A 27,459-nucleotide genomic window follows, 5' to 3' on the forward strand; every position below is an offset into this window, starting at 1 on the left:
GGGTGTCTATTCTTTTCTTATCTTCCCAAGCAGGCAACTAATTAAATATAAGTATAGTAAATGCTACAGAAGACCTATTGAGTAATTCTGTTTACTACTATTATATATTTTAGAAGATAATTTTTTACAACAACAAAATTATTGTTGACAAATTCTTAGAGACACCATGTAACAGGTGAAAAGTATGAGAAATCAAAGGACATTAAAGAATTTATCTTCTTATTATTATACTTAATACTATACTACAAAAAAGTACTGTTTTAAACTTTAAATGCTTATTGAAGGTGTCAAAATGAAAAGTCAAACTACGGTAACTTCAGATTAGACCATAATAAAGTATCTGCTGAAAGAAATCCTGAATTTCCAATTTAAATTCAGTAACCCACAATACTACAAATTTTTCCTATGACAGCCAAGAGATCTAAGCAGTGAAGAACCAGAGAAGTTAATCAGAAAAACAAATTAGAACTGAGCAAACTGTTCAAAAGTGGGTGAGCAGGACAAAAAATCCCCAACTAACAAAAAAATACACAAAAAACCCCTAACCCAAAACAAAACAAACAAATAAACAAAAAACAAAGAAAAACAAAAAAATGAACCAAACAAACAAAATAAACCAACACACCACAAACAGACAGACAGGTAGCAATACACAAAGAAAGTACTCATAAAAGAAGCATTCTAGATATTGATTATACTGAGTTTGGGATTTTTTTAAACAGTGAAAAGCAGAAGGCTCCAGTAATCAATGCAATCACAACAAACAGAAAATATCTAAATGTTGTTTTCCAAAGAGACTGAAATTAGTACTAGTTATACTAATGCTGCACTGATTCCATACCTTGGAAGACCGAAAACAGAATGCTGTAGATTTTACATCTGCCTTCTCTTTGTCCGTAAGAAGAAGACTCTTGTCATCCAGAAGACTTAAATATTTTCCTGTCGTTATATGTCTTAGTCTGAATGGCTGTCCCCATCTAATGTGGCTGCCACTCCACCTAAGAGAGTTCATAGAAAACATTTAGTTACAAAAAAAAAAAAAAAGGAAGATTTTAACTACTGGCAAAAATATTTCAAAGTACATTATATTTTCAACTACTTGGTGAAAAGATAAAATTCTAAATGTTGGAGTATCAGCAAGAAAATGGCTATTTTGTGGCTATAAAACTATTCTAATAAATAATCTTAACATCCTAATCTCTTCCTTTGCACAGTCTGCTTTCATTCAGACTGAATTCCTCATGAGAAACAGTACAGACCGCCTACGGAAAAGGCAGCTTATGCTGTACACAAAGAGCTTAGATCTGCCAGTTCTCTCTCCAATACTTCATCTACCAGCAGCTGGGTTTGTTCACTCTCCCAGAGTCCTCATCTTCTAGCAGTCAGCACACTTTAAGCACACCTAAAATAGTGTGCAAAAATAAAATGGATAAACAAATAAATAAAGAAACTTCCTAAAATAAATAAGAAAACTTATTAAGCCAAGAATGGCCCAGATTTTTCATATAGGAGGAAATAAAGGAAGAAAGGCAAAGCTTGTCTAAGCTCTCCAACAATTACTCTAAATACAGATCACAGGTTTCTGACTTCTTGCCTTAAACTGAAAATTCAGGCCTTCTGTACTTCCTGATTAATTCCTGAAGACAAACTTGTGTAGGGGTTACTAAGGAGTATGTATTTCACAAAGGCTTTTCAGAAGGCTTCTCAAATATTCCTTAGATTGGAAAATGGTCACAGCAAGGATGTATTCCTGGGTCTTCACAAAACTTTCTTCAGTCTTATATCTTCAAAAGTTTGTATTTCAGATGTATGTGGCATGATACTCTTTAGAGAGGAAATTATACTCTTATTTTGTGTTTGCAAAATACCCATCATAATGGAATTATGACATAATGTCACAGTTCTGACGTGCTTTTGCAAATACTAGAAATTCTCTATGCTTTAAAAAAATAACAAGTTTTAATGTATATGTTTTGTATATATTCATGTACAAGTCTGCAAATCCCTTAATTAGCACTTTAGCAGGTTTACGTCATTTTTGTTTTCTATGACATATAGATGTAGCAGATTAGAGCACTTACCTATTCAATAACAATACCCGGTTGTTTAAATGTGTGTTCTTAAGAGTTGGTCATACTGTATGCAAAGTATGGAAAACCAATTTGGCAGACATTTTCAAAGTCCATGAGTTTTTAAAATGCTTTTATTTTGTAACAAGATTTATTACATTTCAGTGATTAAACTTCTACACCTTTTTAGTTACTGATTCTAAAGAGGCCAGAAGAATGAAAAGGTTTTCACCCGCAACTATTTTCTTTTTTAGACTAGAGCCTCTTCTGTTTAAGTTGAGGGAGCTCTGAGGAAGAAGGAAATACGGAAGTTTTATATCTTAGAAACACATTTGCCTTTTTCTGTCTTCTGCACAGTAAAGTTGGTATACTCCACAAAAGGACATCTAAATCCAGTGTTCTAGTGTTAACTTCTGTTCTCAAGTCAGTAAAATGTCAGATCATGAATCTCAGCTATTGTATTGCTGAGTCTGGTAAAATACATGAGTTCTGCACCTTACATATTACTCATGCTGGGGAGTTGCCTTTTCTCTTGTTTGATTCAATTTTCTCTTGGACCCAAGAGCTATGGACCATAAGAAAAAAAAAAGAAAGAAAGAAAAAAGTAGTGCAATTGAGCCATGCCCCTAATTCATCCCTGCAGGATAGAAAAATAGCAACCATGTGCACTTACGTGTAAAGCCTCTTGAGCAGAAAGAACCTTGTGAAGCCATTTCTGACTACTAAAAACATTTTTCTGCAATGTGAGAATATGATCCCTGTCACCTTTTGAGAAAGAAAGCAATGCTGAGTAATAGTATTTGGCATTCTATGGCACAAAATCTGCACAGGTACACTGCCCAGGCAATTTTTATGGGACTTCTCTACTAAAGAACAGAGTGGAGGAAAAATGGTTCCTTTAGAATCACACAATTTTAGCACAATATTATATCTGCAGTCATTCTGGGAAGGACTACAACTTATTGAGAACTTCATGTATGCATATACTAAGCTACAAATTGAAGCATTTGCATGAATGGTAGTGGACTGCAATTCAACAGAGAATGTATATAGCTATTACAATATTATACAGAAAATAGGTTGGTGAGGGACTTGCAGGAGAGAGCATTATTCTTGGGATTTTATTTGTTTGGGGTTTTTTCCTGTTAAGAAAATCTTGAAAAGAAAGATTACCACTGCCTTTGTTATAGTTGTTTTGACAGATCTTACAATTTCTTTCTGTCATACATGTTCAAATGTTTACCTTTCAAAAGTTTGTATAAAATGCCTATTAAAGTGAGATATATCATGGTTGTAACAGATGTTTCTTGAATCTCCAGATTGGTCCAGTACTACTGCTTATTAGGGAATTACACACCATGAGGAAAATAAAAAGCCAGAGATCCTTCCACAGTTTCATTGTTGTCACTGTCTCAAAGTCTATTTTAGTCCAAAGGAAAAATCTCACTGCCCTATTACTGACATTTAACGTCATCCTATTAATAAAATGCACACACAGAAAACAGCATCATTAGAGTGCAACCTTTTCATAAGATGTCCTGATTCAATCTCTTAAAAATCTCTAGAAACTGTATCACAAGCACATATTGTAATACTATTTAAGTGCAATTTTACACTGCAATTACCTTAACAAACAAGGCACAATTCCTTACTATCACTCCAACACTTCCAACAATGCATGATAGCATTTTTTTTTGTAAATTTTTTTCATTCCGAATGGCTTAAGCAAGTTGGGGGAAAGGGTGTCACACATGAATTTTTTTTAAAAAAAATCAGTCCTGTTTATGTATGTATGTGTTAAAAAAGTAAATGGTGAATTCAGTGAAAGCTATAACAACATCAAAAAATAATCAAAACACACACATACGCTACAGGAAGTTATTTAATTTTAGTGAAAGTGATACAGAGTATTTTTTAAAGCTTATTTTAGTCTTACTAGTCTGGATTTATCATTATCATTCTGATTTTATAGGATCACTCTTACAATACAAAAAGTGTCTTGCCAAAGGTACTTCTTTTCTGAGATGGATTTTACTTACGCAACTCTTAGAGTCTCTAGTCGCCAAAGGGAACGAGCATGAATGGACACAGCACCACCTTCATAATGGACAGTTCTGAAAACCAAGTAAAGCCACAGACTAAATGCTCAGCAGAATTCATCATACGCGTTTGTTCATTTAATCACATCTCTCATTTTAAGACTGTCAAACAATTACTGCATTTGTCAGATTCAAAGGTTATTAGATTCAAAACCCACCCATCAATTAAACCTTCAGATTTAATTACTCAAATTTTGTTTTAATTGTCTTTAGCATCCATTATTGTGACATTCATAACAGTAAAGTTTATACAGTGTTTGCTTAGACATCTTTCTTACTGTTTTAAGGACAGAAAATCCGGGGAGGGGGGAGGTGGAAATAATATCAATAGCCTGGTAATTAGAATATTTCTAGATTCTAACATAAATATAAATAATTATAAAGATTTGTGATCACTGCATACATCTCCTAAGAAAGCTAGTGTTTTCTCAGAATTTATACTATTAAAATAACTGCAATTTATTACATTGAATTATGAAAACTTACTCAGTTAGCACTTTTATTTTACTATCATAATGCCTAAAGTCTTACAACCCCACTGATACAGTTTTCACATATCTCAGATGTTAACAGCTTCCTATTTACAAATTTTTATATGGAATGACCTCTCTAGTTCTAGTTCCTGCATATACCCAAAAATCTAAGTGTCTCTAGAAAACAGTGAATTAAGTCTAAAAAAGGTGAAGGGTCTTTCCTCCATTATTCTACACACAGATAAGTGATCTATATTGGATGCACAAAAGGGCTGAGACTTATGGTCAAGAATAGCCCTCAGTATGTAACCTGATTTGTCTTAAAAGTAAACATTAAGGAAAGTCAGCATTGCCATTCTAAATGTAGGGAGCCATTCTTTGCATTGCTTCCTGTCCGCATCTGTATTTCCACCCTATGGCCTTTCCTTTGGGAAAATGAATACAGGAGTCACTTATGCAAAGGAGTGCTGTCACTATGCTTATCAGATCAAGCACATCAGGGAACACCGCCAAAGAATGGCCTAGTTTTATGAATCCTGGAAGAGCTTATGGATTGAGTAAATGTTGCAATCTTCAGCCAAGATCAGGCATTGCCAAAAATAGCTAGAGGCATAACTTTAGGGAATATTAATAATGAAATGGCAGGCATTCCCCAATCTTTGTTAGAAGCAATTTTTTGAGGACTACAAATTTGGAATCAAGTACATAGTACTTACTAGGCTTTAGCTTCCAAAATCCTCCTGTAGATATAATATAGAGGGACTGAATGCTTAGCACAGAGGAAAACCCAGCATTGAAAGAGATAGTTCAAAACCAAAAGAAATAGTGAGTTAGAATATGCTTCTTAGTACTATTAAGCATACATGAAACTACAGATGAGCTAAAACCATCTTGGAATACGGTAAAAAATATTATGGAAATAAACACTTCCAGACACTGCAAAAGAATGAAAACAAATTATATAGGAGAAAAAATTAGTCAAAACCCAAAATAAATACATCTCACTACAATTACAGCACCACTCATACTGTACATTCATGACCCAGCTATAAATGGAAAGTGTGGCGGATGCTCCATGTAGCAAGAAGAGGTTATGGGTTCATATATAAATATGCAAAAAGATTCTCCCCTTGACCTTATATCCACTGTTTTCTCCAACCATTATCTTAGCCATTTGCTGAAATGGTTGTGGTACTAGGAGCAGCTGATAGGTATTGGCAATTTGAACGAAATTCAAAGGCCATCTTATTTTTTATTGAAATTTACCTTCATTAGTATAGTAAAATGCAATTGCTAAACAACCTTTCATTAAGCTGCTTCTCTGTTCAGACACTCTCTCTGCTCTTTAGGTACTTTTTCAAATTTTTCTTCTGCAACTAACAGACTGAGACTGGCTTTGTGTTGTAACATCTCAACAATAACAGATCAGATGTCACCCTGGTCAGGTTTTTTGGGTTGGGACTGGGAGGGTGTGGGCTGTTTGTTTGGGCAGTTTGCGTAGGGGGATTGTTGTTGGGCTTCTTTTCAAAGCTGAAACGTTCTGATTACATCCTGGTATATTTCAGTATGAACCTCACTCACAAAAATGCATTGGGAATTCTTGTAGTTGCATATTGCATAATACAAAACTTAACAATTTTATTCAGCAGTATTCAAGTCATTAATTGTATGAAAAATCAGTTGAAGCAAAGGTTTAAATTCACAAAAATGTTTCATTTTTAAGTTGGTAATTTTTTACTTTGCAGGGATGAAGTTCTTTCTCACAGTGGAAACACAGAAACTTTCACCAGTTTCTCAGTCTGATTATTCTTTTAGAACTAGTTTTGGATTACACACAGCAATGGGATAAGTGTAACATTAAACACCTAAAAAGCCTCCCATCATGAACTTAAAAGAATGGCTTCTCATAGGTGAAGTAGTTTTCTTTTATGCGACTATCCATCCATTATTTCCTTTCTCTGTTCCTTTAAGAGGGAACTATAAGTCTTGGAATCATGAGGTAAGATGAGAAAATGGAAAAGAAATAGAAAAGAAGAAATCCTAAAGAAAAACATGTGATTTGTTTACCAGAGGAAATATAAAGGATTCTAGGATTGTCTCTTATTTCCATATGAAAGGACAGGTACAGCAACAACAGAGGGAGTAAAGGCTGAAACACAGTAATAGCACCTTGGGGACAAAAGCCAAAAAGGTAGCAGCAAAGCCTCAGCAAAAGAATAGGTGACAGCAATCAGGAGAGGGACTGAGAAAAAGCTGGTGACTGCAGGGCTAGGGATCTAAGATCCCTACTGGGAAGCAAAAGGAGAAACCTGTAGACTGGAGTCAAGGATGGAGCAACAAGACTTTGTAAGGACGGGAAAGAAGATACATGCTACCAAAAACAAGTTAGCACAGAGCATCAGAATAGGGTGTTAAGCTCTTGTGTTTTTAGCTAGATATTGTCTTTGCTACAGAAAACATGGTAAAGAAAAGGTGGTTTTGAATAAAAGATTTCTTTAGTGAAGGGCAAGTCACTTGGCCTTTACCATAACAGCACATATACTAACCATTGCCCCAGAGCAGATGAATAAATTCATAACCTAGACCATCTCAAAAGTCTTTCTGCTAAGGAACTGAAAGTTCATTTTTAGCTCCTTTCATTCTAATAAATGTAGTAAACTGCTCCGAGATTGCTTAAACCAACTTCCTTAGTACTTGTTATATATACCATTCAATAGAATGCACCTCATTTCTTTTTATACACTTCTGATGGCGGTTCAGTGTTGGAAAGGAAGGATGATTCATCACATTTGAATCCTCCCTGAAGCTGACACTGGTAAGCCATATCAGATACTGGTACTACTAGGTCAAGTGAAACTGCTTTTTATGACATGAAATTAGTGACAAAAATTCTCTAACTCTCAAGGAGTTACAACCTATTTGCATTCATAGGATGGGGAAAAAAAATTGAGTTACAATGTGCAAAGAAGAAGTACATTTGCCAAACAGTAGAGAAAACCCCTACATTACAAAACCTAATGATGAAATTATAAGTAATGTAAATGCACAAGGAAAGTGCAAATAACAGCAGAAAAAGTGAGGATAACAAGAAGCTAAAATGAGTGTTCATCTTCCTCAAAGCTTGAGATAACTTTTATCTTCAGAGCCATATACATAAGACTAATTCTTGATGGGTTTCTTCTATTCTTTCCAAAACACTTCATCCACATATTCTACATGTATAGATTAAGGGTATTAACCACTTTTATTTCAAAATAAAATATCTGTAAGTAATTCAGAACCTTTAAGACTTTTCAGTTAATCTTTATTATAAACCTTATAGTTAGGTTGGTGTAATGAAGTCATTTTTTGGTCTGACCCATGACAGTAGGTTAATCATCCTTTTCCTGACTACGTCATTCTTCTATTTAATTCTCCTTAATACAAACTAGCGCTGGGATGGGCCCTGAGGAGAAGCCGTATGAGGAGTGGCTGATGTCACTTGGTCTGTTCAGTCTGGAGAAGAGGAAACTGAGGGGAGACCTCATTGGAGTCTACAACTTCCTCATGATGGGAAGAAGAGGGGTCAACACTGATCTCTTCTCTGTGGTGACCAGTGAAAATACCCAAGGGAATGGCCTGAAATTGCATCAAAGCAGGTTTAGGTTGGATATTAGAAAGAGGTTCTTCACCCAGAGGTGGTTGGGTACTGGAACAGACTCCCCAGGGAAGTGGTCACAGCACCAAGCCTGCCAGAGCTCAAGAAGCATTTGGATGATGCTCTTGGGCCCATGGTGTGACTCTTGGGGATGTTCCTGTGCAGGGATAAGGGTTGGACTCAATGATCCTTGTGGGTCCCTTCCAATGCAGAAAACTCTGGGATTCTGTGATTTGCCTCTCAGCACCAGGGCCGTGGGTGCAGCACCAGGGACAGCGCCATGGCCCCGGCGGGACCAGCCGCCTGGGAACAGATCCTGCTCTCCTCGGCTTGCTCCTGGCACTCTCCTCCAGCTCTCTGCGAGGAGATGCACAGGCAAAGTGACGGTAAACATCAAAAAGAAAGCTCAATATTTGAATCTATCATCTCCAACTACAACAATAAATTAATTATATAGGTTTAAAATAGACTACCACGTATCAAACCCCCTGGAGAACCATTATTGAATTCATATTCTTATTAAAGTATTGTTCAGCAGAGAGAGGGCAATCACTTCAGTGAAATTCATTGACTAAAAACGGGCATTAAATGAGGTTAAAATAAATTACATTAAATGACAGTGTTTTGATACTGCCGAAGTAGTCTTGGTTAAAGAACTTGTAAATCCTAAATTCCATAGCAAGAAAATAATGGAGTAAATCTCAGTAGCTTGGAATGAATCAAGGTGCCATAAAGAACAATGGTGTACCTGAATTATACAAAAATTAATAAATCCAAATAAGATGTCAAAGTTCAAGTGAAAGAAATTGTTCCACTCAATGACAGGCAAAGCTGTTCTGGTTTTAGTTTGAAAAATCAGTCATTTAAGACCATCACTATTCAAGGCTCAGGATGTGGGGGAAAGGTTATTGATTTATGCTGGGTGAAAACTTTCTGAGTTCACATTTCAGTCATAAATAATCCTCCACACATGCCAGATCCCAGCCTTTCTGGGGTATGACAGACCTCATTAGTTCATAATGCCATAACAAAGACTGTTGGAAGAGAATAGCATGGGAAGTGAACAGAAGCGTAGGTTGGCTAAGTCATAATGATTTTGACCTTCATCATTTTAAAACCCTGTCCATCTCTGAGACTAACACGAAATGTTCAATGCCATTTCCAAAAGCCTTAACGTAATACGTTTCACCCAAAGAAAGTCTCAAAGGCAAGAATGACAAAACTGTTTCTGAAATTAGGCTTCACTTATACATTCCTTCATGAAGGCCTATTCCAACCCAAATGATACTTTGAAAAGCCAGGAGCACTTTGCTCCCTCTCACAGGTAATTGCTTTCTGCAACAATATATTTCTGAAGGGTCCAAAATGCACTGCAGTCATCACTTTGAAATACATATTGCAAATCAAAATGCAAAGTAGTTGCAATGGGAAAATTCATGGTTCCCTTCTAGACTGGGAACTGAACATCAAAGCCCAACTCCTGTGTAGTATTTCAGTTCTAAAAGAATATGAAAGATGGTGGTATAATAAAAAGTAAGCATCACAAACCAATTAGAAAAAAAACTCATATTTTTTTTTACATACTTCTACTACTATCTGCTATTACCTTTTTCAGGGGGAGTTCTAAGAAAAAAAATGAAATAACAAGGAAAAAAACAACAACACACAGAAACAAAAAAAAATCCTCCAAAACCAGAAAGCAATAAAAAAGTCTACAGTCATGCCTGAATTAATAACCAGCTGACATTTCTACAGGAAAATAAAAATGACACACATAATACAGCAGTGGAAACATTGTAAAATAATTCCACTTAATTGACATTTAAAAAAAAAGGGGAGCTGTTGCCTGATTGAATTGTGATGAATTTATTATAAACACTTTTAATTAATTTTTTTTAATTAAAAGAATGAAACAATGGAAAACAATTTCACAGAACAACTTCAATGTACACCTGCTCTAACTATCAACTTCCATCACAATTAGAATAAATTTATTCATTCCTTTTATATTATAAATTCAAATGTGAAGACTCAATACTATAATTGCCAAATAACAGGGTTAAAAAAAAAAGTGTCACAATTTCAACAAGAAAAGATTTCAAAGGAAAGCAAAGACTATTCCAAAGTACCTGTAATACATAAAGTGATTTAAATCTTCTGCTGGATAAATACATAGAATCCTCCACCCAAAAAAGAAGTATTAAAAATTATTAACAAATTTCTCCTGTATGAAACTGGAGGGAGAGAGTGGAAAAGGAGACTACACAATCCTTTATTTAAAGAAAAAAAACTTTTTATAAATAGAGGAAACCCTTGTGGCTCTGCTTCATTCCTACTGACAGACTGCTTATATCGGCTCATATGACAGAAGCCAGACCACCAATCATGTGGACTGAGAGTGGAGGAAAAAGAGTAAAGATAAATATGAACTCCCAGCTACTGTGCTGCTGCAGAAGTTTGCCTTGCCTTTAAAGATAGATAGAAACCAAAGTAGCCACCACAGGAACACCAAGTTGATTACAGTATGCCTTCACTTATCTACCTAGACCCATATTTATTTTTTTTAATCTACATGGAAATACTTCTGAAATTTGAATTGAAAAGCTACAAAAACAACACTGTAAATTTAGGTCTATCTTGCTAGAGATACCTAAGGCATCTTAAAGAATAAGAACACAGTTTAAGGATTGTATGCGCAAGGCTTAAACCAGCTGCCTTAAACCTACAACATACCTAACTAGAATATGCAGAAAATTATATTTAATTCAGTGAAATTGCACATACTTAACCTTTTGTCTCTTTCATTATTGCTCTTTATGTGGGTCAGTGACTGAAACTATCAGGGTCATGTCCACCCTGCCTGTGGCATTTTAAAAATAATACCACTTTTTTCCTCTAGTGTAATATCAAGTAACCAACATATTGCCACAAACTTCTCTATTTGCACTGCTTCCATTTGGAATGTTTTTTAATAGCAAACTATGTCTAGCAACTCCAGGGAGGATCTACTTGAAACTGCTTCCTAAGGAAAAGTTAAGTTTCTGACTTGACACAAAAATCCCTCTTCCACAAATACAATGATTCCATTCTACGCTCTAGTGATCGCAGTAGCACAATCTAAGGACCACATGGAAGGACACACAGGTTCAACAATCAAGCAAGGAAACACAGTATAAACTCAGAAAAAAAGTGTGAGACATAAAAAATAATTTTATAAGCTTTTTATATGACTAATTCTACCACTGTATTAGGCCTCTTCCAGCGCAGATTTGGATAACCTTGCCTCAGAGGAGGCTTTGTTACTTACTGTAATCACAAACACAGTAGCTGCACTGTCACTGCTTCATAAATCTCCACTGTTCTGATGGTATAAACTCTTGCATATACATAGAGTATAAACACCTTGAGAACGTGTGTTTTATTTTGAACTTCTGGTATTCTTTGAAACACTTTTATTCTCAAATTTATGCAAGAAGAATAAACAGCAGTTAGTTTTGGAAACTGCCTAGGAGGATCCTTCACATCTAAACTATTTATTTATTTCCTGGAATAGATACCAGGTGACATGATAGAATGAAACTGTTATTTTAGTACTGTCCGATCTTTTATTTATTTGAAAAGGCATAAAGAGAAGGACTCTGAAGAAAAATAAAAATGAGATAGAGGAATTAGTGAGTCACAACAGGTGTGAACTTCTCAGTGCTTCTTTATGCTGTCATTCTACAGAGCAGAGCTGCTCTTCAGGCATACGCTGGAACAAAACAAACCAATCAAAATAATCTATCACCAGATTATTTCAAAAGGAAATGACATGATAATACAGAATTACTGTACTCTAAATATATCATACCTAACCATGTCTTATGTGCAAAAGTTACAGAACTTAAATTGAAATGAAAGACAAAATAATTTATCTTACAATTTCCCACCTGCCAAAGTTACATGTATTTTTATTATAATAATACTACCAGTTGTTGAATCCTACCCATCAAAATAAGGTATGTGCACATACTGAAAAATGAAAGGAGCCACAAATTATTTTGAATAGGCAACAGTCCTAAATAGAGATAGAAGTATAGAGTTTTTAAGTAATAACTAAATTTACTAATAATTTAAGAGAAAGCATGGGGCACAGAGCAATTATACCTAACTCCATACAATTAAAAGTAATCATAGATTATATTCTAAGTTTATTATTAAAAAAAATATTTCAGAAAAGCAATAGAAAAACTTGAGAAAGGTAAAATATGAAAAACAACAAACTTATTTTTATTTTGCTTGTTTATTAAAGAAAGATCCTGAACAACAAGTAAATTTTAGAATATCAAATCTGTTTTTATGAAGCACTGAGAAGCAATGTTTCTCAGTATTGCCATCAGGAAATGTAAAGGCAAAGACATACATACTATTTGTTGCCTACTAGCTCTGCTTCTTTTGGGGTATTAGACAGATACAGGGAAGGCAGAAAGAATTACAGAACACTGCTGACACAGCGGAAAGAAATACAATTATCTGATCTGTTTACAGCCTGTCCTGCAGCTTAAGAAATGAACCATATTCTTCCCATGTTATAGGACAGAAAGATGCATCATGCGAATGCACAAGCAGATCAGATCAATTTTTTCTTAATTTGCAGCTTCACTCTCCATTACTGTGGTTTAGGTATAATGTTAGTCTTGTTGAAAAGAGACAGACTTTTAGTGTGTTCTTAAGCACTGAAGTTCATTACTGAAGTGCTTGATCGCCCTATAAATCTGTAGGTACGCTGTAACTAAAGTTTTCTAAAGGAATTTTGCAGGATTTAGACCGAATAAGTAGCAAACACTATAGGATCCTATTTGTCACCTCAATTTTTCATCACTTTCAGGCTGAGAATAATAATAGCAGTGATAAACTCCAAGCTGTAATGTATATAACATGGTCACTAAAAACAAAACATGAACTGATCACATTTTAAGTATCAGCATTTTGAACTCTCTTCTGCATTCAAAAACTATTCCCTTGTCTAAAAATGGGAAATACCCAGGAAGGGTTGGTTAGCAGCTGTATAAGAAAATTCTAAATTATTTCTTATTAATATTTAAAAAATTACAGAAAATTTTTGCAGAAAATATTTGACACAAAATATTTTATGAGACCTTCCAGAGTCTTGTCCTTATCACTACAAATAAGAATAAAATAGAATAAAAAATACATCTCTATTTGCAAACCAAGAAAACTAATTTTAAAATGAATTAATAGCACTTTCCTTGTCATGGAAATGAAGTTATCCAACATGCTGCATTAAACAAACTAATCCAAAACTTAATTCAGCAACGTTTAGGCTGAAGGTAGGAATAAATTATATGACACTGCCCTACCGAAAAGAAGCTTTGGGCATATTGTATTAGAGCACACAAGAAGGAGACTGATTCATCCATGCAATCACTCCACTGAGACATGCCACTAACGGCATCAGTCTTCTCACTATTTGGATTTTTTAGTTAACAGAGAGAGACTCATACTGAGTTGTCCTCATTTCTCTACTTCCTTTCTAGGATTTCTCGAGTCAAGAAAATAACCACAAATTAAGTTCTAGACTGCCATGACAGCTAGACCTAAGATCAATACCCAGAATAGCAGCCTTGAAGGACTGGGAAGTAATCTTACATACCCTGTCCTGAGGAATTTTTTGTGACTATAGGAAAAATCCAGCAGTAAAAAAACAACACATTTCATTCACAGGGCTTTTAAATCAGTAAAGATGACAACAGATGATCAAAAATCACTATTGCTAATACATCTGGTGAGTGAAACGAGACATGAACAATACTGAAAATACAAAAGGCTCATGTCTAAAGTTTGTCTCAACAATATTCATTCTTATGAGTAATATATCTCATCACAACATCCTCCAAACATCTGGATATCAGTGACACCTAATATTGATTCAGCAACATTTGTTATTATTATTCTCTTATAAGCTGGAAACCTACCTTCTTTGTTCTTCTCCGTGTTCACCCGAAGGGACTGTCAAACATTCATCCATGTGACCATGCAATAACCTCAGAACATCCCCTCCTATCAGGTATCCTTGAATAAAGGGAGAAAATCAAGGGTATTTGTGTGAACGTAGCACCACACGAAACTATAGTTCGAACTGTAATAAATACAATTTATTTATTTCATTTTTTTCTGCTGGCATTTTATGTTACTTGAAAAAGAGAATCAGAAGAGGAAGATATCTCATACCCTGAGGAGCCAGTTGAACATTTTCAAGTGAGAAAAGCTTCAACTCAGCAAGTAGCAAAGGGTGGATCAGATAAAGAGGAGCCAGAGATGGGACCCTACAGAATTTCCGCAACTCAGATCTAAGACTGAACCAATGGAAACAAGGAAGCAAGTACTCCTCCCTCAGATGAAAACATAAAGTGGGAAACTCCCATGTTACCTACTCATTTTGCTTTTGATTTAAGGATTCCAGTTTATATATTAACATAACATTCTTTAGTAATGGTTTGTACTAGAAACCATGTCAGAGAATCTGAATGTGCAAAGTGATTCTCATATGCAAAAACAAAATGAGTATATAGAAAGGAGATTTTGGCAGTGCTGTCCCTAAAATCTGAATGACAAAAGTTGCAAGAACATTCCACAACTGAATTTTAAAATATGCCAGATAAAAATAACTGATGTGAAATTTCAGTGTATTCCCTTTTATAAAATAGTATCCTAAAATCCCAAGATATAAGCAAAGAAAGGACCTGCAGCTTTAGCCTTCTTAAGGTTCTATTACAACACCCACTCAAAACAATCAGTCTGTAGAAAACTAGAAATCATTAGGTTTTACATTGTGACAGACTTCTCAGAAAGACAACTGTTTTCTCCTTCTCTGCGGAATCAGCATGGCACAAATTCCTTGTCCTTTCAATGTCAAAAAATTCATTAAAAAAACTCCTTCCTAATTCCTTAATAAAATAAATAATTCTTGAAAGTTGTTCTCTTTCTGTCTTTCCTCTCATTTTGTTTTTCTTCCCAACCATAGCTACCCACAAAACCATTCCCCATCTTTACTCTTAGGATTTCACATCCTGCTTCCAAGCCTCTCACCCATTTTTTACACAGTCTCAGGAACATGTAACTATGACTGCATACATCAAAATAATGTTAAATAATATTTTAAACCAGGACCAAAAGCCATTTAAAAAAATGTTATGATTATTATCATACCTTTATCAAAATGAGATTTGAATTAGCTGTTCAGTATTCAGTAGAAATATGTAGAAAACTATCACTGTAACTTTCAGTATAACCTTCCCTCTATTTTCAGAACATTAGTATATTTATTTATTATTCTGAATGTTTACATAAGAGAAACCCACACCCTAACTTGGCATAATAATTTGGTTTTTAAAGTATTTCATTTACCATGAGTCTTTCAATAATTAAAGTTGAGTCAATCTTACCTTGGGCAACTTCACTTCCTGAACTGATCGGTGCTACACTCCAGAGTGTCTGCTGGAAGGCTGCATCAACGTGTAAGCTACCATTGCCATAAGAGAGATGCTAAAACCAGGAAAGACAGAGGTTTTTGTTTGGGGTTAATTAAAAAATCTCATTACAGTACACAATAATAGTATCAAACACTCTTATTTCTTTCATACATAAATTTTTCCCGTTGACTGTGTAAGTAAACACAAAGTTAGACCTGGGTACCCTTCAAGAGACACTAGAAATAACGCTGGAACAGTAATGGCATATTTGCTTCAAAAAAACATACAACATCAGTACAGAACAGTCAGCTGCTTGGGGTCTTAGACCATAGCACACACTCTGAAGAGATTATTGTTAAATGTTGCAGGGTTCTTATACTTGTGTTCTTTCTTCTATACATAATGGGGTTTTCCACAAAGTTTGAATATTGGGATATGACATTAACCTGTATTTCAAGTGTAACTCACCACTTGAATATTTCTTGTAGGCCACTGGCTTCCTAAAACTGCCATCAGACCAAAGAAATTAAGTAAGCAATTTGTACCTTTGTAAGGTACTTAAGAGAGTTCACAAAATATATTCTTGTACAAAGTTTTCAGGATCTAGGCAAATCTGAAACGAGCTTTCCCTGAAAGACTCACTTCCTACCGAAGCATTCAATGGATGACTTTCCTTTGCTCCATTACTCCCTATCTTCTGCCAATGTTGCAGGTCTTTACAATAAGTGCCACAGGTGCTTTTTCTTCTCAGAATTCCTTGTGTGTGTGTGTGTGTTTGTTCCAGCTAGTTCAGTAACATTATTGTCTCAGAAATTCTTATCTCAAAGCATATTTTATTGCATCCATACAAAATCCTTTGTCCCACACTCACAGTCAGTTCCTTTGATACACTGTCAATGCCAAACAATATAACATTACATAAGATTATGGAAACAAGTGTTCTGTGAATTAGCACCTCTTTTGAAGTATACTGTTTATCCTTATTAGGTAATAATTTTTCAAGTGCAGTAACATTTAGACACTTCTATCAGAACTCTATTTTAAACTACTGGACAGTAACTGTTTATAGAGTAGTATATGGTCTCTGTTTTCGTGTGTTGTGACCAAAATTAACAACTTCTGGATAAAATAATTAACGATAAAAAAGACAAAAATCTCAATGGAGGTCAGAAGAAGGTAGATTCCCAATGACATTTGAAGAGTTCTTCTATCTTCCTACATGCACATATTCTAGCTGTACAGCAGTACAAGAAAAAGCACATCAGCTCATTTAGAAGGCTCCTGTAAGAGCTAATGGCATACAAATAAGTCATCTCACAAAAGTCATGTTTACACTGTACCAGTGTTATTCAGCATATGTAATAGAGAACATCAATGAAAAAACCAAGTTTTTGCTTCTTTTTTTGCCCTTACTGCAGTTATATAAAATACTGAATGGTAGAACAGGATGGGAGATTAGACTGCACTACAGTTCCAGTCCCGTTTTTGCCCTGTGGGCCTTAATTTTTTTAGGTTTCCTCTGAGATCACTACATCAATCCAGTTAGTGACAATGAGGAATTCAACCATTAGAGCAAAGTAGGAATATTACTTTTTGAGGAAAATTTGTCATTTAGGGTAGACAAAAAAGGAAGAGGATAACTCCTCTGTCATTTAGATCTGCAATCAACAGAGTACTTGTAACAGTGTGCTTTGTACATGTCAGTGAACTTATTTTCATACACAGTGGTATCAATTGAATTAGTGTTCTGTCTTTATAGACAGGACACTGAACAAAAATACATTGCTGACATCTCACTTCAGAACATCTGTTAATTTTATCCATCCATTTGACTCCAGTTGCAGCTCTGATTATAATCCAGATATCTCAAGCTGAGTCACCAGGGAATTATAACTTTAAAAAATAAGGTTTAAATGACCTAATACAACACATGACCACAACAGCAGAGGTATATCTCTGCAATTCCCTTCTTCCCTTCACTTCCCTGGGTTCCTTGTAGCTTTATTAAATTTACAATTGACAACAGGCGTCCTGCCATTTTCAGTTCCATAAACTATGGTGTTCATCCCTGGGAACCATTCACAGAAAGCAATAAAAGGGAGCTTTAACCATGTAGATAAAATAGCCTGTCAATGAATATCCAAGGATTCAATTATACAACATGTATCAAAAAAATCCCAGAAGTTAAGTGATGGCAGTTATTTATCCTGGCATAGCCTAACTTTTCAGTGCTATACTTTAACAATCTCAACATTGTTTCAAAACAATCTGCTCTTTGTCTGTAACTTCCTGGTTAGACTGCTTGGCCTTGTACATTCACCACAATAAAGCTATCCAAATGAAACAAATTCCAGAATGCAATGTCCAGGATGTGGACATGACACACTGATGATGTCTCCATATGTACTACACAGATCTTTGCTGGCTGGCATATCAGAGTATGTGGCAAAAGCAGCACGTTACCATCATCGGTGAGGACCATACTCATAGCGCATCTTTTGGGTATGCAGTAACAACATATGCAGAGTAGAAATATGTTGGGTTTAGGAATCTTGCTGTCTATTCCAATATTGATATGGGTCTTTCCCACTACAGGTAGGGTGTCTAAACCAAATATTATTTTTTTCTGCACTGGTGCCTAGGCTCAAACAAAAAGCTAGGTTTCCCTTTTCTACTAATAGACCGATAATCCCCTAAACCAGCACTTAACCTCTTTTAAGAATTAAATAATGTTATTTTATGAATAATGGTTAACACTACAGTCTACATGCAAACTCTTAAGCATAAACTCCCAGACTCAAATCTCTGAGGATACTACAGGTTTCCCAACTTAACGGCATATTTTAAACTCTGCTCTGCACTGCTCTGCAGAAAAGTAACATAATCACAACTCAGTCCCTAGGTCTTCAAGAAGAACACAAGCTCACTGAAGAGCTCAGAAATCAGATGGTAATTTCCACAAGAACCCTCCAGCAGTGATTGCAGCAGCATAGTTGAATTTACAATAGCTCTGAATAATTAGATGATATATTTTAAATTTCACAGTCTGCATGGAAAATTCTGTTCTTCAAAAAATTCATGCGCACAAAGATAAAAACGTAAAGAAAGGAAAACTTTTGCTTCAGGCTTCCTCTTGGCTAAGGTGTGTCAATACTGACAGTTTATCTATCAATATGTATTTCCATTTGGAGTTTGATGACTCTGCCTTCAATCTGAGGCCATTCCAAAAAGCGAGAATAGCATAAGAAAATAATAAAGACAGACTATTTTCTTCTTCTACTGTTAGTTAGATTTTGAGAACCATGTACAAAACAGGAAATTCCCAGGATGCTTAAGTACTGCACACAACAGCATCATCAACCACACTCCTTCAGATTTGGCAGTACCAGCAGGTGTAGAGATAGATGGAGGCTATTTTCTTTCCTGTACACAGAGACTCTGACTGCCCTTGCTATTTTCCCTTTCTCGCTAACTGACTTGAAATAACTACAATGATCAGAACAAAAAAAGCAGTTTCAAACCATTTAGGCACCTATCCTCAATGACCCAAGAACCTCTGAGATGTTCCAAGTCTTGAACAGACACCATTCCCACAACAGGTTATCATGACTAGGCTTCGCAAACAAAGATTTGGGAAAGGCTCTATCCACATTTGTTACAAGCGCGCTGGAGGCTAATGAGGCCAATACGAGATAGACATGTCCGATTGCAAAAGGCACAGCAGAAAGATTCCTTAGATGGTATATTCTGCAAGACACGATTCTTTCTGTGTTGCCTTTTCTCCTCAAGGGTGATCCTGTGTGCTTTCTCAAAGGAAGCAGCTGCGTTATAGATGGTGTGTCTCCAGACCTCCCAACTGGAGGCCAGAGTAGACCAGTTATGTTGATCAATATGGCCGAGACTGAGATGTTGTTTCAGGGAGTCCTTGTATCCCCTCTTCGGGGCTCCTCTCATGTGGCAGCCAGTGGCAAGTTCACCATAAAGCAAGATCTTAGGGAGGTGGTGGTCCTTCATCCTTGGGAGGTGCCCTGCCCAGCGCAGCTGTGTTCTCAGCAACATGACCTCAATACTTGTGACTGCTGCTTGTTCTAGAACAGATGTATTAGTCACATAATCTAGTGGATGTTTAGGACTGTGTGGAGACAGCGTTGATGGAAGCGTTCTAGGAGACGCAGGTGGTGGCAGTAGATGACCCATGATTCGGAACCAATAAGAGAGTAGACAGCACTACGGCTTTGAAAATACTGATCTTGGTGCTTTTCTTCAAGTGTTTATTACGCCATACTCTTTTGTGGAGTTTTCCAAAAGCATTATATGCCTTTGCTAACCTGTTGTCTATCTCCCCATCAATCTTAACATCCGAGGAGATGAGGCTACCTAGGTAATTAAACTGCTGGACTGATTTGAGTTCTGATTGGCCAATGGTGATGTGGAGATGATGGAAGACTTCCTGAGGTGCAGGCTGATAGAGAACTTCTGTCTTCTTTAAGCTGACTTCCAGCCCAAAGTGCTCAGTAGCGTTGGCAAAGCAGGATGTTAAATGCTGCAGAGCTGCTTCTGTGTGGGCAACAAGGGCGGTGTCATCAGCATAGAGCAGCTTCCAGACAAGATGGTTTAAGGTCTTAGTGTGGGCCTTCAGTCACCTTAGGTTGAATAGGTTTCCATCAGTACGATATCGAATGTAGATACCGTCCTGATCATCAAGGTCTGCCGTGGCCCTTTGGAGTATCATGCTGAAAAAGACTGTGAATAGGGTAGGAGCAAGAACGCAGCCTTGTTTCACACCATTCTTTATTAGAAAGGGCTCAGAAAGTGCATTGCCATATCTGACCCGGCCGTGCTGATCCTCGTGGAGTGAGATGATCATTATAAGGAACTTGAGGGGACAACCTAAACATTCCAAAATCTGCCACAGACCTTTTCTGCCCACAGTATCGAAAGCCTTGGTTAGGTCAACAAAGGTTACATAGAGACCTTTGTTCTGTTCCCTACACTTCTCTTGCAGTTGTCTGAGAACAAACACCATGTCTGTGGTACTCCTGTTAGCTCTGAAACCACACTGACTTTCAGGTAAAATTCCTTCTGCTACAGTGGGTATTAGTCTGTTCAAGACTATTCTTGCCAGGATTTTGCCAGTAATGGAGAGTAGAGTAATACCTACAACAGATACACAATTGAGAACGCATATATCGAAGTGTGTGTGGTGGGGGAGGGAGGGATTCATATGCTTCTCTAGTTTTCCTTGGTCAGTCTGGAAGATGTTCACAGCAGATATATTTCTATTTTTAGAAATAAGTCAAAAATAATGTAATTGTATCTATAAAGAAAACTAAAATACTAAACTAAACAAAACAAACTACACTCTTTTTCTGTTTTTTTCCTTTTTTTTTTAATTAGGAAGGGAAAAATATTTTGCATTAAAAAAAGAAATTTCCAATGGGTTTGAAGTACTGCAAAGTCCTGGTTTCTCTGCATTTCTCATTTAAACAGTTAGCCAGCAAATTCAAAAGCAAAGAGAACTTTTTCATAGATAAAGAAAGAGAATTGCCAGCAATATACTAATCAATTCTCACCCCTCCACTCAGCATAAATGTCCCATCAGCAAAGGGAGAGTAGAAGGTAAAACCCACAGACACTCAGAAATTACCATTACAACTCAGCCATCGAAAACCATCTACTTAGCTACCACATCGCTGAATATGGGTAATTGGAGATATATGGCAGGAAAGCATAAGGAACCCACAGAGCGTAGATGGGGGGAGTTTGCATTCCCCCTCTTCATAGTAGCTTTCCTTCGGCACTGTAACCACAAAAAGCCTGAAGCACATCGGCTACTATGCTTCCAAATCATTATCATTTTGTACAATTAATCACAAGAGCTTCCATTAACAAAATATTAATTTTACAGAAGCGAGCATCGAAAGTTAGGAAACATCAAACAAAGAACCCTATGGAAAAAGAATGGCTTCTGGTGAACACATCATATTACGGTCTTCAACGGCATGATCCTGTACAATTTTTTCCCTATGTACTGCCTCATTGTATATACAGAATAAAGGAGTTCGCTTTGTCAACAGCTGCTCAGTGCTTTGTTTTCCCCTCAGTCTTCAGTCTGCAGTCTCATGCTTTATTCAATATAGTCAATTCCTCAAAGCTTTGAAAAGCGAATTATTAATTTTCTTACAGTCTTTTCTCTTGTTTTTATTTCACAAAATACAACAAATATTAATGAATTCTTTCTCAAAACCCCAAAGAAGTAGCATTATAGTCCATTTTCCAATGGGGCATGGACGTACATATTACACGAAGAAATTTTCATTAATCTAAGATGCTCAAGTTAAGGTGACAGGGACCTTTTTAATTTCCACTGTAGACTGCATTATATGTAGTTTAATATTCAAGGCAAATCTTACATTCATCTCAGTCGCAGGTATCAAGACTGAGAAACTCTGAGACTTTAACCTCTAGCAGAAGGAGGAGACATGAGAAACACGACTCCAGCAAGGAATATTCCCAGTAAGGGATGAGTAGTGACCTCTGCAAAGCAAGTCTAGTATACAAGAAAATCTACCCAGCAAATTCCACAGCAGTCTGATACAGAATCTAATTCTCCAGGAAAATAATTAACTAAGCATCATACCATCCATCTTTCAAATGCAATTCCCAGCTCAAAATTTCATCTTCAAAGTTGATTCATTCCACATCTTCTCTGCTACTCAGCCCTGACACATCCATCTAACTTTTATTATCACTGAAATAACATTCCATAAAAAGCCAGTGTGACTGTATACTTAAGAGATTTCATAAAAATACACCAGTGCCATAATTTTTGTATTTTCTAATGCCTGTGATTTTTCAAAATTTAAGAAAATAATTTTTGTGGTATCACTTATATGTAATTTTCCTATATTTTTTTTTTAAAAAAGGTAAAAAATTCCCACAGTGACAGTGACCTGTGGTTCATGTGGGTAACTTGAAAGCAATTTTTTAAACATCTGCCGCTTAAACTAATGCAAAAATCTCAACGGAAATTGGCTGTCAGCATACCACATGTGATTGCTGTGCCTTAATACAATGGGTTTCTTGAATAGTTGTTCACAGTAGTTATCTCACCTCATTGCTCCAGGCCTCTACCATTCTTTTCCTTACCAAATCTTTACCCCTTTCTCACAAGAAATTCTTTACTGTGAGGTGGTGAGGCACTGGAACAGGTTGTCCCCCATCTCTGGAAGTTTTCAAGGTCAGGTCAGATGGGGCTATGAGCAATCTGGTCTAGTGGAAAGTGTCCCTGCCCACTGTAGTGGAATTGAAACTAGAATATCTTTAAGTTCCCTTCCAATCCAAGCCATTCTATGATTCTGTACCTCTCGCACAGCCAAACCAGCTTCCTGACCCAATTACAAGTCTACCTTATCACTCAGAATTAGGACTTTCTCCTGCTTCAGAAGGTTCTCCTGAGACCTACAAAGCCTAAGCAGGGTCTTTAGGCTATTTTTCTTGCTCAACCTCTTCCCACATCAACCAGTATTAAACTTCTTTCCAGAAACTCACCATAACTCCCGACTGTCAATTCTTTTCTCATTTCTTGGCCCAAGACATTCCTCTCTCTGGATCTTTGTCCAGCAGTTTGGTTCTTCCCAGATAGCCCACTTCTCTACAGATCTCTCTTGTCATCCTTCATTCCCAGTCCCACTCCACTGTTTTTTTTATCAATTCTCCCTGCCAAAACCACACAGATTTTCTGCCCTAAATTTTGAACCTCAGCAAGCAGGTGCCTACTGCTCATCACCATCTTCTTGTCCCAGACAATTTGTTAGTCCCTTACTGCCTGCCTGTCTTCAGCTGACAATCCTTTCAGCCAGTCATCAAGTCCCACTCAGTTTCCCTCCTTCCCGCTTCAGTCCCACTCCTGTCACTGATATATCACCTGCCTTTTGTTCCTTTTACTTTGTCATAGCTTCTTCCTCCACATATCTTAAATGACAGCAGATCACCAGCAGCACACACAACACTGAGTTCTCAGCTGTCAATACAGTGCCTGACTTCATCCCTGCCTTGAGCAACCCATTTCAAGGAGTATCTACTCCCACCAGGGCTGGGGTGTATTTAATTATTCACTGTAGAGGGAGTTTAAACAGTTCATTAACACGCAGGAGGCACAAGAGATCTAGCTTATGTAAAACAGTCATCAGACTTTTAGCTACTAAAAGAAAATTTAAACAATCTTCCCTGGGCATGACCAATCTCCATTATTTCAGAGGAATGTTTCTTTATTAAGCTTAAGCAAGAAGAGGCTTTTTGCCTTTTTATTCCTTTCTCTTTTTATTTCTTTTATGTTACCAAGAAGTACACAAGAAAATTAGCTCAATTTTCCTAAAGGTATGATTTTTTTTTCTTCCCTGTGTTTGAGCTCAGTAACATCTGAAGTCTTCTGGAGGAACTAAAAAATATTATCTCAGACTGATAAAAAAAGACCAAACAAGGGGAAAAAAACAGAAATAGATGCTACTATTTCTAGTAAGTTATTTTTCACATTGCAAGCACTTGACTATAAGCACTTGGAAGCAGGACTCTATAATGCAGAGCTGCTTGACAACCTTAATTATTGGGAAGTTCTACCAGCCTCCACAGTAACATTTCTATGTGTATAAAGACTCCATGGGAACTGCATTATGATCAGTGTAACAGAGCAGCTCAACACTACCTTGGTTCCACTAATTTCAGGTTTGTTTATGCAAATTAAAACTATTTTTTTAAAAAATCTTTTTTATAATTTTTGAACAATAAGAAATTATGGAATTGCGAATTTACACATAAGAAAGCGAAGTTCAATACTGAGTTTCATACTTTTACAAAAAACTGAAAGAGAAGAATATTTTTTTTTTACATTTAAAAGAAAAGTCACACATTGCTGTGTTCCCTGGTAGTATTTCACCAACAAATGATACAGATATTTAGAAGCTGTTTCAAGCATATGATAATAAATAAGACAAATAAAACTAAGAGCTGAAAACAAACAATGTATTTGATGCAAGAAGATGCAGAGGCAATGCCTCTGCAATACTGAGGAACCTGTCCTCCTGTTCAGGAGTAATGACAGATATCAGCTCCACCTTTAAAATAGTGTGATCTAATTTGGATGAAATTATTTTTGAAAGGGAACTCTGCCATTAGTTAACCATGATAAAAATCTTCAAGGAAAAGCTTACACTTCAAAGGAAACCTTCTGATTAGCTTCATATTAGTTTCCAGTAGTCAAAAAATATTTAAAAAAAAGGTCACTTCAGTCAAATAAATATCAAGATTTGTTCACAGATCTGCATAATGCAGCTGCAGGTCAGCACTGTAGTCACTGAGACAGCAACTCAGAAACTACATATATACCACAGTGCAGAAACCATTGCATTACACTGAAATCTGTGCACTGCAGATTCAAAGTTGGGGTTTTTTTCCCTCCTTCCTGACTACTTAGCCAGAATAACACTGGTCTCATGGATAAAAATTTTCAGTTTTATCTTCACTTATGCATTTTGTATTTCAACTTCATGTTGAAGGTTTTTTTCTTGAATTATGTTTAAAAAGACTAAATTATTCAGAGGCTTCACAAATTTGAAAGAAATTAGAATTAACTGAACTTCTAAATTATCAAAAATTGGCAATATTGAAAGAAATCAGGATATATAATTAGTAATAGGCATGGGCAAACCTCAGTGCAAAGGTAGATACTATTACGTACAAGTTGGGGAAACTTGCTGGAAATATTACATCTGTTCTTTATCAGGCTGCATTGCCTGAAGAAAGGAAATACAGCAACTCTAGCTTGAACTTAAATGGTGGCAATATTTATAGCAGAACATCTTTTTGCTAACAGGGTTCAGCAGAGCCAAGTTTCCTCTCTGAAGTATCTGGCAATAATGCAGCTCACACGTTATATAATGCCACAAGCACTTACGTAAGTGCTTTTCCTCAGAAATTCTACACAGGAAAATAAGGATCCAAAATTCCATTGTATAGGTAGATAATTAGAGTCAGAACAAATGAATGACTTGTCCTGGGATATTGTTGTGAGTCAACAAACAGTAAAAAGTCCACATCTCTGGACCTTTAGCTTATGATTTTAACACTGATCTTCCTGTAAGTTTAGTTCTTGTTCACTGCAAGTAAAAAGGTCACTCTTTGGGGAAAAAAATAGAGCCAATTGTCCCAAAATATTTTTTTTTTTGTGGAAAGTGGGGAAGCAGAACTATAGCAAAGTCCTGATATTTTCTTAATAGGGGTAGCCAACCAAATAAGGTATAAACACTAATCTACTGACTACACTGACTTTGTGAATTTATGATCTCAGTGTTAAATTAATTAAGCTACAGTCAGAAAACTGGAAGACTAACTAATGAATATGACATAGTTCTGCTCTCCTCTTACATTACATAAATTCAGCTAAGAGCTGACTGCATTTTGAAAAAGCCATGCCCTGTGAATGAACTCTACTCATCTGTTATTTTTACATGCACATCTTAGCCCCAGGGTGGTTAACCTATTTGTCTTCATTCAGAAAGAATTAGTGAGTTGTTTGAAAACATAGAGCAATATTGCAATATGAAAAGGTGACATTCCAGCCCTATTCCTAACAGCATATTTACTCAGAACATTTGATAGAAAACTTACTTTTCCCTAAGGTTTTAACCATAGAGTACACAATATACAGAAGCCTATCCCTCAGCATCCTGATGAACATCATTCTCTGGTAAGGGATCCATCTGAGGAACTCCACATCCTTAGAAAAAGCATTCCTCAGCTAGATTAAATAGAGTTTGTTTGGTATCACTCTAAGCAGCTTCACAAAAATAACTTCAGCTCTCCACAGTCCTAACTATTGTAAAAGGTGCAAGTTGCTGCATTCTTTAAGAGTTGTAGAAAACAGCAGCTATAACACAACACTGCATTCGACATGAAAAAAATTTACAATTTATAATATATGCATTATTAGATGTATACTTATAATATATGTATTACTTTCAAATTTAATGTCTATTGAAGTTATTTTTCTAAATGGTCTAATGGATTAAGACAGTAAGAAGCAGCTTTCATGAAAAATATTCACTCATTTGTAACTGGTTAATACAGTTTTTATCAATTATTTGAATTTTCATAAAAGTTTCATTGCTTTATTAACAGTAATATAATTACTGAATAGGTAGGGAAAAAAACAAATATTTTTATGATTAGGAAGGTACATAGTTTATCAGCTCTTAATTTAGTCTTGAAAAACATCTGTTTATAAAAATGTGTGAGTGCATGTAAGAGTAAAATTAATTTGCTGAAACCTTGCTTCCTCTCACTGTCAAACCAGAGCCGTATAACTGAAATAGGTTTAATAAATACTCATTAAAGCCTAGCTCTAAATCATGTTACAACTATAATTCGGTGTCATTTCTCTCTACACTGAAAATATAATTTCTTTTTAGTATACTGATATTTTGCATGGCAGATGAAGTATACACATTAACACCACGTGTTGACAAAACTCAGTCTCTGCAGACAGCATCACGCATCTTGCTGCATCAAACTACATGTGACAGCCTTGAGAATCAACAGTTGATGCACAAACCTAAATAATATAAAAAGCTGAGCTGATTTACTAATTAGAGGGCAAGAAGTATAAGTTCAGGCATATGCCTACAGAGAGATACTATTTGGAGCAAAATTCAA

At 36.1% G+C, this 27,459-nt stretch overlaps 1 protein-coding gene across 1 annotated transcript in view; it reads right to left on the reverse strand.

Moving 5' to 3' along the window:
• Nucleotides 1-27,459, reverse strand: part of RYR2 (ryanodine receptor 2) — a 379,203-nt gene that overhangs the window by 195,246 nt on the left and 156,498 nt on the right. The window contains exons 9-12 of the mRNA XM_029965125.1: nt 15,724-15,823; nt 14,254-14,350; nt 4,109-4,183; nt 842-998 (exon numbers count right to left, since the gene is read on the reverse strand). Of these exons, the coding sequence (XP_029820985.1) occupies nt 842-998; nt 4,109-4,183; nt 14,254-14,350; nt 15,724-15,823 (429 nt within the window). The remainder of the gene's footprint in view (nt 1-841; nt 999-4,108; nt 4,184-14,253; nt 14,351-15,723; nt 15,824-27,459) is intronic.

The sequence above is a fragment of the Manacus vitellinus genome, unplaced genomic scaffold (assembly GCF_001715985.3).
Source record: "Manacus vitellinus isolate BGI_N305 unplaced genomic scaffold, ASM171598v3 scaffold_8_pilon, whole genome shotgun sequence".
Taxonomy (NCBI): Eukaryota; Metazoa; Chordata; class Aves; order Passeriformes; family Pipridae; genus Manacus; species Manacus vitellinus.